At 39.5% G+C, this 15,033-nt stretch overlaps 1 protein-coding gene across 1 annotated transcript; it reads left to right on the top strand.

The window, feature by feature from the left end:
- Nucleotides 1-428: 428 nt before the first annotated feature.
- Nucleotides 429-12,998, top strand: CLUL1 (clusterin-like 1 (retinal); the record flags this gene model as incomplete). The annotated part of the gene is made up of 7 exons (XM_010011295.1): nucleotides 429-577; nucleotides 3,281-3,448; nucleotides 5,324-5,768; nucleotides 7,004-7,141; nucleotides 9,003-9,217; nucleotides 10,302-10,472; nucleotides 12,617-12,998. Coding segments are annotated over 6 exons (1,283 nt in total), but the record flags the coding sequence as incomplete, so codon positions are not given.
- Between the last annotated feature and the right edge of the window lie 2,035 nt (nucleotides 12,999-15,033).

Genomic DNA, 15,033 nt, shown 5'->3' with positions numbered 1-15,033 from the left:
ATATATATATAAGTTATGTCATTAGAAAACTGATAAACTGATGAGTAATCCTTGGAGACATCCAAAAGCCAGGATGAGGTCCTAAGCAACCCGATCTAGTTGACCCTGCTTTGAACATGAGGGTTGGGCTCAATGATCTCCACGGGTGCCTTCCAGCCTCAGCTGTTCTGAAATTCAGTGGTCAGCACTGGGACAGCTGAATATATAGCTTGAGTTACACACAGCTGATCACTGGCAAAGGCTCTGGGTCAGATTCTTATCTGATGGAAACTGTCTTGGCTCTGTGTTATTCAGCATTCACTATCTAAAGATTTGGCTCTGCAACTGTAGGGACACACAGAGCTGTTTTATTTTCCATCATCAGTGCATGACAATTTGTGATAGTGTTAAAATCTGATTAAATCACCGTATAATTTGGCTTTTTTTAGTATTATCTGAAGTTGGAGAGAAGTATGTAGATGAAGAGGTAAAGAAAGCTTTGATTGGTATTAAGCAGATGAAAATTATGATGGAAAGAAATGAAGATAAGCACATAGATCTGATGAAAACCTTGAAGAAGAGCAGTCAAGAAAAAAAGGTAACTGAAGTGCATCTGGGATTTTTTTTGCTTGTATTTCTGTTAAGTTGTGGCTATTTTTAATTAAAGATGGGCCAGGTTGTATATGGGTTTAGTCTACCTCCTGAAAGTAGTAGGGGATGCCATTGTGCTTAGGCCAATAACCAACCCAGCAGGGACCCTTTCATGTCTTCCCTTTTTTGGGAAGAATGTAAAACACATTGTATGTATGGCGAGCAGCATACATCTCTTTATGCAGTCACAGGATTAATAGGAAATCAGTTTCTGCCCCTTTATCTCACTAGCTGAAGAAAACTCTCATGGCACCTCCATAGAGGCTCTCACTGCCTGTCTCCTGGAAGCAGGAATTGGGCCAATAGACATTCTTTAATAGCCTATAAGGAACCTCGATGTTCACATCTCAGAAGAAGTTAAAAGATTAGTTTATATTTGCCAATTGCTTAAGAAAGAGCTTGCCTGCTGCCAGGACCCTGGCAGACTGATGCTTCAACCCTGAGGGAAGCTTTCAGACTGCGCTGGAATAAAGCACTGAACAAGAGCACCGCCTGCCTCACTGGTGCCTCTTCTTGATTGTGCGGTTCTTTTGAAAGCTAGAGGTGAAGAGTTTCTGTCTTTCCTCAGAAATACAGCTTTCTAATTGCATGGTATGCTGTTAGTTCTTCCCTGTGGTGGAATGTCTAAGCTATTTTTAAACTGAAACAGAAAGAGTGAGCACTAGACAAAATACAGCTGATTTACTACTAGTTAGCAAGTTACCTTCTCCCAGCCCATCCTGGTTGCAAAGTAAAACACATTATCTGACACAGCCTTCCTTGAGATTTGAGTGCTCTCATTTTGTTCTGCAACTGGGAGGTAACCAGCAGCAGCCTAGTAGAGCTAATGGTGACCACCATGTAGAGGTACAGAAGTTCTGTAGTAAAAGGAGATATTAAATGCTGTATGTGGACTCAAACATTACATTTGAGAGAGAACCTGAGTTTTGTAACATCCAGCTGCCTGAGCTGCTGCAACAGCAATGTGTTGACTAAAGTACTGCATTCACTGCTTGTTTCTAGAAATCCCCTGCTTTGCTGAATTCACACCAAGGCAACTGCAAGCAACTGTATAAAGGTATTTTGTGCAGAAGCTCCAGCAGCTCTGCCCTGCATGTCTTTATACACCTCAGGCCACAAGATACTTCCCAGCTTGCTTTGCAAAGTTCAGACCTGACCTTCAGAAAAATACCAAAGCCATAAGTGACAATGTGCCCTGGTACAGGGTATCAGGGGAATTTCCAGTGTCCTAGTGCAATGCCTAGGCTCATAGCCATGTGCTCAGGTGATCCTCAGAAATAGAGATTACTGTATGTTTAAAAAAATACAAAGGTCCTAACTCTTGCTTTCAATGAAGGTCAAGGAAAATTCCTTCTTGGCCCAACATCTCGTAGTTAGTTTAAACTATTTGTATTAGCAAGCCAAAAAGTGTCTGATAGCTTTCTAACATCTTTAGGAACACCAGTACACTCCCATGATCTACACTGTTGAAAGCTCTTACTGGATGATTTCACTTACACAGGACTTACAACTACAGCGAGAGTTCAAAAAACACTGAATAAATGTATTAGAAAGATCACAAAATAATTAAACATAGACTATGAAGCCCACAGTTACTGTCTTCACCAAGCTCATTCTGACAGATTTCTTTCCTATGAGCCTCTTCCCTATTGAAATGCTGCCAGAAAGCAGTAAGACTGACAAATTAAAAGGTTTCTGTCACACTTAGGAACAACTTGGAACATTGTTTGGAACATTTTTAAACTAGTAAAATATGTTGTACTTCCAGAAAGAAATTCATGATGTGCAATCTACTTCAATGGGAAGAACTACTCTCTCTTTCTATTGCTAAATCATCTAAGCCATGATGTTTCTGATCTGTTCAGCTTTGTGCTCTACATGATCCAGTAAATAAAAGCAGTGTTGCAAAATGCATCTTGTTTCCATTCAGTATGGAAGGAGTGCCTCACACTTCCACAAGAGCAGGAAGAAACCCCCTCACTACAGTCTTTTGATTAGTATAATCCCAGAAGAAATACTATACTTTTACATATTTCTGATCATAAGAATTTATGTATGACAAGGACCTAGCCTCATGAGATACCAGTCCCTTAATGAATAGAGCAGGAACAGATGAATACTGCAGATATGATAGGGTGGAAAAAATTGCATGAATTGAGCACATGACCCCCAGAGAGGTTGAATGCTTCTTGCAGAGAAAGACGTGGGTTTTTTTCATAACCTCAAAGATCCAGCTAGAGTGTAGAGAACCATTTGGTTTTGTAGGCTGTGCCCTCTGACATGAGAAAAAACCTGTAAGGAAAAGGTTTTAAATTTTCACTCCCCTCCATATGTGACTCAGATCATAGAATCATAGAATCATAGAATAGTTTGGGTTGGAAAGGACCTTAAGATCATCTAGTTCCAACCCCCCTGCCATGAGCAGGGACACCACACACTAAACTATGTCCCCCAAGGCTCTGTCCAGCCTGGCCTTGAACACTGCCAGGGTTGGAGCATTCACAAATGATGAGATAACAATCTACCCTTAACAGTTAAGGATTAGCAAAAAAAGAACCATAAATAGCCAGAATGAGTCATCAGCACTGGGATAAATATTTAGAATATTAATCTGAAAACTACCCTCAACAGAATCTTTTTTCTTACTTAGCAAGCCTTGCGTCTTATGGATGAAGTAAAAGCAAGATTAGAAGAAGAAGAAAGACAATGTCAAGTAACCTTGAAAAATCTATGGGATGAATGTGAATCTTGTTTAGAAAGTAGCTGCATAAGATATTATACAACTTGCAAACGTGGTTTGTCAACATTTAGAAGAAAGGTAGGAAAAAATTTTGTATCTATCTGGGAAATGCCCCTGAACTCACCTAACAGTTTTATAGAGAACATGTCTTATTTTCTCAATACCCATATCTGCCAGTTATTATGTGGTTACTAATATTAGTTTGATTTGGAGGGTCTGGAAATGTTACATGTTATATGGCAGAGATTGCATGCGATTATATTCATTGAACATTGGCCCAAAATGAGTTTGGTTGCACCCTGGTGTGACTCTATGGATACTGACTATTCCAAGAGAGTCACATCATATACACAATGTTGTCTCCCACAGTAAGACTTGCAATAAGATGCTCAATAACTATGAAAAATGCCACATAGATTCTTTATGGTCCATCTGAAAATCAGCAGATTTAAAAGTGTAGCTATAGTTAGCAAAATTCCATGGGGAATAAAAATCACCTACTTATACAACATCGTTATTTCCCGTATTAATTTTATTTTAAATTTGCCCTTTAAGTAACAAAATACCTTTAAAAGGCTTAACCTTTTTTTTTTTTAAGGTAAAGGAAACTGTCAGCAAAGGAGATTCCCCTAATTCTACCAGAAAGAAGATATGCTTTCCTGGCTGGCACATTATTATTTCAATATTTAACAACATTGTAATCGCATTTTTTATTTGGGCATACACTTGAAATGCAGCTTAACAACTGAAACTGTGCAATTACTGCTACCGAAATTTTAGCCCAGGCACTGAAAAATACAGTAAGTTAAAAATTAAACATGGTGTATTTCAGAGGTGACAAGGGTTAGAACAAAGGTGTTCTAACATTTGTGTGTATTCTTAAAATTATTCAGGTGAAAATGTGGAAGATACTAAGACAGTCGATACTTGCAGCTTTTTATTTTTGTCTTGTGGATACCTCAGATATATCTCTTGGACTTTCAAGTGTCTGTTGATGTCAGGTTGAAATTGCTGCAATAAAAATGTTATATGCTGCACTGTCACTGTCTTTGACCTTCTTGGTAACCTCCTCAGTGAGCTGTATGGTTTGAAGCATTCAAAGTAAGAAATGTGCTGTGACCTAAATTGTTCTGAAGAAAGAGGACAAAGGTGGTAGCTGTGGCTGATGACACACAGGCAGCAGGGGCAATCGTGGCTTAGGCTGTTCCTGCAGTGCCACTTCACAACTCACCTGTCATCTGAGCTGCACTAGTGGTCAGATCAAGCAGCTGATCCAATTAAAAAAAAAATAATAAATTAGTATATGTATATCTATGTGTGTGTTTGGCAGGGTGCTTCTTAATGCTTACCAGTTTTCTAATGCCATGAAGTGTGGCTCCACAAAACACCATCTGTGCAGATAAAGGTAGCACATTGAAGCAAGGAGCAGAGAACCAATGGCTGAGACCCAGGAACTGCGAACTCTATAAAGCAGGGTTGACGCTCTGCCTCTTCCGTCATCAAACTGTGGACTCAGAGCCACTGTTTCATTGCTTTTATTGGGTCTCAGATTGCACAAGGACATGAGGGTGTTTGCAGATCACAGCAAGAACAATCACCTTCTGTTACCTACACTGTGTATAAGTACCACAGAAATACTTCCAACATAAAGTCCAAATTGTTTGTTGGAAGAAACCCAAGTGGTTGTATTAACTTTGAGCCTCCACAGATTAATGGACAACTGGCAATGCTTCTACTCCAGATCTGATTTGGAGCTAATGATTTAGACTGAATGTACTTTCAGTCTTTAGAGTCTAGTGTCTTAAATTACTCTGGAGACTATACTGTATTTGCAGTTACTAAGAGGGCACTGTTTCTGTGGGTATTTGAAAGAGAAAAATTAGAGCCACTTCCCTGAGAGATGAAAAACTGGTACATTATCAGACAGCTGATCTATCTCCTTCTTATATACAGGTTGAAGATTTCTTGAGGAAAATACCTCCACTCATTTTTCCTTTTCATGAGGATCAAGGAAAAGACATCCAGTTTAATGAAAAGCCTGAGAAAGAGGATACCCAGCTAGTAAAAATGGAAGATTTATTTAGCCAACTGTTATCAGACATGGGCTCCATATTTGACAGAAGTTTAACTTTTTTCAAGCAGATGCAAAAAGAATTTGATCAATCTTTTCAGACATATTTCATGTCTGAGCTGGACTTGAATGATTCCCCCAGCACACCAGCTTTACCTGAGGTCACTACCAGAAATGACAGCTCACAGAAAGGCTGGGATATACCTGTCTTCTTACAGGCAGTTTTTGATTTCAGTAAGACTGTGTTTGAAGGTGTCAGCGAGGTGATTACTGAAGTATTTGATGAATACAAAGATAATAGAAGAGATGTGCCAGAACAAGCTAAAGGCAAGTATTAAAAAATGAAAATTGACTGTCAGTGACAACAAACACCTCAGGATTGCTGAACTATGGTTAATGATTCAGTTTGCTGTATGTTAGTGAGATACTGTATAGAAGCTCTGGAGGCTTTCTTGGTTAAACAGGCATGGGTCAACGATGGCTTTATCAGTTAAATGAAAAGGTACAAATCACCTAGACATCTCAGAGAAATGTCACAGGGGGACTTACAGGTCCTACACAGCCCGATTTTCATGGCAATTCTCAAAGCATTTCCAGGAGTTCCTCAGAAGCACTTGAATTCATGATGGATGCAGGTTTTCATAGGGCTGACTGACGGGTCTGATTTCAGCATCTGTCAGGATGTGATTTGTATCATATCATATTGACATGTCAGCAATTATAAAAAATTAGCTTATTTCTGTGACATGCAAAGCCTTGCCAAATGACATTAAGCACAGCCAGAGAGCTACCAGCCATGTCCCAGGCTAGTGCAACAATGCAGTGTACCAATCAAATAGAGACCAGCCATTGGGTTTTCTAGTGATCAGAAAAATTCTGGGCATAACTATGGTTTCAAGTAATAACTCTTAACGGAGTAAAAAACCCATAGTCAACTTTTAGAATACAAATAAGCCTTATTCTTTGTATCTTACTAGTGCAGATAAAAAACCAAATATTATTCAGATACATGCTGGTGCCTGTCTGTAAGGAGATCACAGTAAGCACATGCCATAACTCTGAGTGGCAGGTGACATAACCATTATATCAGGAAATACAAAGTTAAGTGATTCTTCAACAGTGTTTTTTATTTTTTCCTGTATCACGACTCATGTTCCCTCACAAATAAGCTTTGATACTGTGTTCTCATTTATCTGTATGTGATTATTATCTTGACTTCTAAGGGTCATAAAGATCTTAGCAGCACTTGTTACAGAAATATCATGTAATAATATTAGCAATTGTTTGGCTGTTACTGGGGAATATGCTACTATGCCTTTATAAGGGAATATACTATAGTGGCTCAAATTCCTTGAAAGAAAACATGATTTGTATCTTCTCCTGACTTCTACTTTTTAATGTGTTATTGCTTTTTGAGGGAGGGATAGAGGGAAGGATTTATGCCAGATATTCTGGCTAAAGAGCAGGAAATCATATTCTAGCACACAGAGCAGGTGACTAACATATATTTATCAAGACCCTAAGCTTAATGGCAGTCTAAAAATACTGTGACTTCATTCTAGATCCTGATAGAAGTGGCACGTTCTCAAAAATTGTGCCAGGGCGCCAGAGACCTCTGTGCAGGGAGCTTCGGGAGAACTCCTCTGGATGCCCACAGTTTCATGAGAGATGCCAGAAATGTCAAGACAATCTTTTGCATGGTAAATAGCTACTTTCTGATTATGTTTTTTCTCTAATGCATTGATCACTGGTTTGTAGATTTTAAGGCTGTCATTCTCTACTGTGCTGTTTCCATATTTTTGGAATTTAATATTTACTCACTGAGTTTTTACTGTAACTACGGATACAAACACTCCAGACGAGTTCAATTACCTTTCCCCACTGTCTCCACAGAGTGTCAGTATAACTCAGTTGTTAACATACCAAAGACGTTCTACACCCTGCAGCAAAACACCTATTTTGTTAGTGTTGCCGTCCTGCAGAGAAATAAGACGTTAGGCATTAATCGATCCTGCCTGGTATCAGCAGAAGTGCGAGCAGAAAGTGAGAAGCCCAAAGTCCTGACACGCACTTCTCCTGCAGACAGCCACACGTAACATCAGGTAGCACTGAGCTCCTCATGGGGAAAGCAAACACTGGAGAGCCTGTAATTATTCTTTCTTGAACTATGTCAGGAATCAGGTCTGACATGAAGGACAGAAAGGTGTCTGCTTGTCAGCATGTAAGGAGATGGCAAAACTCTGGTATACACCCTCCATGGGCATATGGAAAAACAATCAGACTGCATCAGCTAGAATTGGTCTCAGGACTCCCACAGCACCATAAACCATCTGTATTTCCAGAACCATTTAGGTCTCAAAAGCCTCAGAACTTGCTTAAACCCAAATGGCTTCAGAGTATCTCTAGTGTGGCAAATATTAATGATCCAATGACACATTTTGAAAAGAATATCAAGCCACTTCCATCACACTAAAAATATCTTTTTGTCTACAACTTTGTCTACAGATAGCAGTTTGTATCCGTGGTTACTGTACTATCAGCCTAAAGGTGTCCCTCCATAGTTCTATTTGACAGAGAGTAAATTGAATATTGCCATAGCAATTTTTGTATGAGTTTCATATAACATTCTTGTTCTAAATACATATTTTAGCAAGGGAAAAAACCAGCAGTCTTCAGTTCTGAATTCAGGGCAGTTGATACTAATCACAAACTAATGTCTAACTGTTGTTAGGTAAATATTGAGCTTTCACACTCAACAGGAATACTAACATACACTGTGGGCTTTCTTGTTATAATCTATATAATAGAATAATAGAATAGTTTAGGTTGGAGGGGACCTTTAAAGTTAGTCAGCCCAACCTCCCTGCAATAAGCAAAGACATCTTCAATTAGACCACATCGCTCAGAGCCTTGTCCAACCTAGCCTTGAATGTTACGAGGAATAGGGCATCTACCATCTCTCTGGGCAACATGGTTGGCTTTCTGGGCTGTGAGCGCACACACTGCTCAGTCATGCCCAGATTTTCATCCACCAGTGTCCCCAAGTCCTTCTCTGCAGGGCTGCTCTCCATCTCCTCATCTCCCTACCTGTACTGATACTGGAGGTTGGCCCAACCCAGGGGCTGGTCTTTGCGCTTGGCCTTTTTGAAGGCCTTGTTGCTCTTTTAAATATGAGCAATTAAAAGCAAAATATAATGTATAAGGAGATTAAGAAGTTACTATATGTAAAATCTACAAGTTCTTGTTTAAGAACCTAACTATTCTATGATTCTGTGATTCTATAAAAAATACTGCCATGAAATATGAAATGACCTTAAAGTACTTGGTAAGTCATTGTAGTACAACAAATGTGATAATTAATTCATATAGTCATTATGAGCCTAAACTAAATTTACCAGGTCAGCAAGAATTACTCTTTTTTTTTTTTTAGCATTATTCAAACACCAAGCCAAAACATGCCCCCTTGCTAGACTTTTCACAGTAAGAATTTCAGACAGAAAAGATGAAGTACAAGATACACTAGTTTCATATAAGCTTCATGCTGGCTGTCTTTTCTAACAGATTGCCCAAACATTCCTGAACTGCACATAAAGTTTGATGAAGCCTTTAAGCTGGTTAATCTCTCAGGGGAGCAGTACGAGCAGATTCTCCAGGTGGTTCAGCATCATACAGAAGACACTTCCTACTTACTGAACAAAATGAAAGAAAGATTTGGGTGGGTGTCTGAGTTATCCAATATGACCATTGGACCAGAAAACATTTTCAATATAGTTAAGGTAAGGACTGTCTTCCAAAAGGAGTTACTGTACATTGCTGTCTTTGACCTAAGGTTTGCTCATACACATGCTCTTGGGGATTGTGGATGTCTGTACGTGTGTAATGTTTGGTTTCTACAACACAAAGTTCCTACTCATCTTGAATCTGAAACTCCAGAGATTAGAACTGTTTTCCTCTAAATCCTTTTAGTCTGTTGGATGGCTGACAGGCTAACTTGAATCACTGCCTGATAAGAGTAAATTGACACTAGCAGCTTTGACTGGCCTCAGATTACCTTCACAGATAAAATTCACTGTACCAGTCAGTAACACAACTTTATTGGATCACTGAACACCTACCTAGATGTCTGTCTCTACTTATATATCCAAAAGCTCAAAGAAGGCAAATGTTATGCACATTATTGCAATGGAAGCTGCATATCTTTAACAGCATTAGTCAATATTCCAATAAATAACTCTATATCTCACACACAAGAATATATTCAAGGTAAATTCAATATTGTTTTCTTGGGCAAGAGACAAATCCTATCCTCCTTTCCAACTCAGAAATCCAATGTACTATGATTACTATAAGAACTTTATACAAAATGATTATACAATTCACCAAAAAAGCAAAAAATCGGGAACAAGGGGGCAATATTTAAGTACATTGTCCCAGATGAGCCCAAGCTATCTGCTCTAGAAAAATAAAGCTACAGAACTAAGTCTGGTTTAGAAAAACAGATAGAAATTATTAACTTGAAGCACACAAACTCTGTCTTGAAATTAGGGGGACAACACATACAAGTTTTCTATTAGGAGAGCAGAAGTTCTTTACTGGTATAGTTCACGGTATAAACATTAACATACAGTTCTTTAATATGGTTTCGCAGTACCATGTCAGCTCTTCCCACCGCCTACAATAAGCTTTGGCATAAATTTAGACACTCATCCTCTCTACAGAAGAAAGTAAGGAAAGTAGAAAAGCCTAAAATATTCCTTTAATTAATTTTCCCTTATTAAAGACAGTAGGCACAGAGCATAAACAAAACTGAAAGTAGACAGTAGTTTGTAGTGTCTAAAGTACTTATTTGTTCTCTTCTAGGTGGTACCTGGGGATCCCTCTGGTAAAAATGAAACCATGGTAGAGGTGAATATCCTGACTTCACCTACTTTCACCATTAAAGTTCCTCCCAACTTAGACCCAAAGAGTGCTGAGTTCATTGAATACATAGCTGGGAAAGCACTGCAACTATATAAGCAGAATTTTTAAGTGGTAAGTTCATTCTTCCTCCTTTCATAGAGAATGCAATTCTTTACATTTCAGTATACTTTAGCTGGAGCAGGATTCAGTCATGTAATATACAAGACCGTCTCCTCAGAAACCACACATTGTTTGAGACAAACACAAGTGTTATGGAAAAAAACCCCAAATGCTCAATGTTCTAGCCTGTGAAACACAGGCATGATGATATTGAAAGATTTTACTTACTTAACTGTGAAACCCTTGATCTTGAAGTAACATCTGGGGTGAGGCAATGTGATGATAAACATTCTTTCAGAATAGAATTGGCTCACAACCACGGTCCAGAGCCTTGGCATCGGAAACCATGTCTGTGTGTTCATCCATCATGAATGAACTGGAATTACCGCTATTAATTATGTTTTCTATTTTTGGTGGTGTTTAAGAACATGTTTAAGAGCATGTTCCACATTATTTTGATGATAAAGTAGTGCAAAATTAGAATCAGCATGAAGACTCGAAACAGCTGTCTTACCATAACATTTTCCTTAGCAGCACTCTACTCAGATTAGTGATCTTAATAGAGTCTGCAGTTTCACTCACAGGAACACAGAAAGATCTTTCTCATGGCCTTCTAAGAGGTTTTGTAGAAAGGGCTCACAGAGGCCTTTCTCCATGCTTTAGAGATTTCTGGATGGGGAGGGAAGAACCAGGCAGAGAGGTAGGAGAAAACCATTCTTCATATTCTCCGGTCTCACAGGGTATGTCCAGGAAATAGGGGGTGGTTACAGGTGTCATCACACTGCTATGATGCTAGCCAGACACACAGAGAAACCAAGGGAGCTCTAGGATCCTCACCTCTGGTGGCCTCTGACTCTCACAGTTTGATCTCCCAGGGGCAAGTGCCACAAGACATGAGACCTACAGGAAAATCACTGCAGTGTCCCCCTAATCTTCTGAGGAGCACTAGCTTCTGATATAGCTCCTCTTTAGATTATGAGTGTCTGATATCCTCATCTCAACAAATAAAGCATGACCTGAATGCACACAGAAGTCTCAGGAAGGACCTAAAAAGTATTCAACAATACCAAAGTAGATGAAGAAAAATTCAGCTTTTTCATAGACTCACAGAATGGTTTGGTTTGGAAGGCACCTTAAAGATCACCCAGTTCCAACTCCCTGCCATGGGCAGGAACTCCTTCCCCAAGACCAGGTTGCTCCAAGCCCCATCCAACCTGGCCTTGAACACTGCCAGGGATGGGACAGCCACAGCTTCTCTGGGCAACATGTGCCAGTGTCTCACCACCACCCCCCTCACAGTGAAGAATTGCTTCATAATATCCAATCTAACTCTACCCTCTTTCAGTTTAAAGGCATTCCCCCTTGCCCTGTCATTACATGCTCTTGTAAGAAATCTCCAGATTTCTTGTAGGCCCTCTTTTTTAATATTATTTTATATTGACTCTGGTTATTTATTTGAGGTTAGACTTACAATTTTTAAAAGGATGAAAGAAATAATTTCCACCAGAGAGGCTGAGGTGTGTTGCAGAATTTAGACAGAATATAATAAGCCTTGCCATGAAGTCTGCTTAGGTAAATATTGATGAAATTATGTTTATATTATATTTAAAACACTATCATGTTTAGTATTTATAAATATATCAAAATTATCAGCACAGTTTCTCTATAGTTTTTCTTCAAAATTCTCTGTAATTTCTATGCAGTTACTGACAATATATACTCCTCCAGATAATACAAGACTAATCTTCAAGGCTGAATGATGACAATATCGAGTTTCTTAGTCTGATTATGATTTTTAGTCTGATTTTCCTGTGCAACATACCTTGTGTAGCCATTTCATACCTGAGAAAAGTAAGTGGCATTAATTTCCAAATCACAGTATCATTTTACATTCAGTTTGCACAAAAGATTTAAGGTATGTGAAAGTGTGACAAAAACAAAGAGTTAAAACTCTACAAGAAAACGGAAAGATCTGTAAGAAGGGAAAAAGAGAATAAAACCTGTTTCTGTCTTTTTTTTTTATATATTATTCATGTGTTTCTATAGCAGGGCACTGATACATTGAAAATATACTTATTTTTCTATCTTGTTTTCTGTCCAAATCCAAAATGTTTAATATTTTTCTTTTTTTTTTTTTTTTTTCTTTTTTATCCTAGGAAAAGATGTGTGAAATCTTTCTTCCTGTAATCCAGTATATACTCCTTAGGTGGAATACCCCTGAGCTCAACATATAGCCAATTGTTAAATGACTATGGTTAAAATAGTTGTATATCAATAAAATTTTGCTTAGGAAATACTGTGGCATATGAGCTAGCAACTGAAAACTGCAGAAACCTTTTAACTAAAAATCAAATCCATTTTAATGTTCATTTATTTTAAAACGATTTTATGTTGTAAACTGGGCAATTTTCAATAACCAGCTACAGCTCTCGTTATGCAAAGATTTAAGAAAATAATCAGCTATAAACATAGAAGTAATTCCTATTTGCATACTTAACTTCAAGCACATTCTTAAGCCTTTTCAAGATTGGTCCCTACAGATGTTACACATTCAGCTAAGTCTGAATCAACCACATTTCCATATGCATGTACCATATTATTTTCCAATGAAAATGTTCCATTTCTTCCAGTTGCTTTTGATGTTTATCATGTACATTAAATGACTTTTCTGAATATGCAGTAATGAGTAAATCTCCTGCCTTTGGCATTATCTTATTTGTAGTTCACTTCTGGAGTCAACTTTCAAATTAATTAACAGGGAAGCCTTTATCAGAAAATATGTTTGTTTTTTCCTAAATTATGCACATTAACTTCAATGGGATTTGCAAATCACAATGAAGGTTGAGAACTGAGATATATCTCAGAAGCAGAGCTCTAGGTAATTCAGTTTCATTTGCTGTGCCTGGCATTTCTAAGTATTTTTTGCACACAGTTATATTCATCATTTCCAACTGTATCTCTGCTAAATAAATTGTACTAATTTCAAAATGTACAAACCATCTATATTAGATGTGAGTATAGAAAAATAACTGTACCCTAATTTTATCACACCCTTTCCTTTACTTCTATACATGTGAGTAAGTATCGACATTTATACAAGAAAGAGGCCGTTTCATTGTTTTAATTAGTGGGAAAGATGTTTTCCTGCCTGCTGTAAGGAAAGGTAGCATTTCCTAATCCACAGTCTTCTGTTCCATTCAACCTACACTATATATGCCTGTATTACAGGCTCCTAATGATGGGAGATTAGCAGTCATAACTCCTGCAATCATACCAGTTGTCAGAAAGCTGGGGCTTTATCTGACAGATAAGTGACTCTTACAAAATGCTTGACTTGTAAGATATAGTAACAAATAAATATTCAGAGTCAGTTTGTTTTCACTAACGGAGAGAGTATACCTAGAAAATTTTCAGAAGACACCAGTGGGAGCAGTTGCAATCAGTGCAGAAGACACGAGTCAGGATGCAAAATGACATTGAGAAAGCTGAGATCAACAAGATGAAACTCAATAAAAGCAAGTGCTAAGTAGTACCCTTAGTGAGAAAACCAATGTGTAAATAAAATACGAAGCAGTCAGCCACTGACAAGGCACAGCATAAAAGGATTTCATCTTTAGAACTGCAGGTCACTGTAACACTGTTGCAACAGAGAATGCGAGCCTGTGTTTAAGACATGGCACTGCAGGACACCACACCAAAGATGAGGGAGGCTTGCACTGGGCTGCACTCGGGGCTTTGGCATTTCAGGATATCCTGGCTGCAGGGATCCCTCTCCAGACGCATGTGGTGTGCTAGGCCCAGCCAAGGTCTTTGTCCTTGTTCAGCTCTGAAACGCCATGCCTGAGGTTGCAGAGATAAGAAGGAAGATCACAGAATCAGAGGTTAGAGCTGGAAGGGATCTTAAAGTTACAACCCCCAGCCATGGGCAGGGATGCCTTCCACTAGACCAGGTTGCTCCAAGCCCTGTCCAACCTGGCCTTGAACACTGCCAGGGATGGGGCAGCCACAGCTCCTCTGGGCACCCTGTGCCAGTGTCTTACCACCCTCACATTAAAGAACTTCTTCCCAATATCTAATCTAAGTCTACCCTCTCTCAATTTAAAGCCATTCCCTAAAGTCCTATCACTACATGCCCTTGTAAAAAGTCCCTCTCCGGCCAAGTCCAACAAATGCCAACAGCACTTCCTAGCACGACAGAGGCTGGTGAGCAGCTGTGCTGCCCTTGGGGGCACAAGGAGTTAAAGTCGGTACGGTGGTGGAGCGCGGACTCAGGTTAGAGGCTCGGGCCAGCCCTCCGCCAGGCGGACAAGCCCCGTAGGGGGCCGCAGAGGGTTGGCTGTGAGGATTTCCAGCACCAGGCGAGGAAGTTTACAAGGGTAACAAAGGAGCAGGCACAACCCACCCCTCTTTACGGCCCTAACCGAGCAGGGGGCCGCTGCCGGCCAGGCAGAGGGCGGGAGGGAGGCGGTGGCTGCGCCCGCTCTGCCCGCCCTTTTCTCGCTGCTTGGCGGGAAAAGCAGGTCGTTGGCGGGTGCGGAGGAGAAGCGGCTGGCGGGAGCGGGACAGCAGAGCA

This window comes from Nestor notabilis, unplaced genomic scaffold (assembly GCF_000696875.1).
Source record: "Nestor notabilis isolate BGI_N333 unplaced genomic scaffold, ASM69687v1 scaffold21913, whole genome shotgun sequence".
In the NCBI taxonomy this organism is placed as follows: Eukaryota; Metazoa; Chordata; class Aves; order Psittaciformes; family Psittacidae; genus Nestor; species Nestor notabilis.
This window is presented reverse-complemented; position numbering and strand designations above follow the sequence as displayed.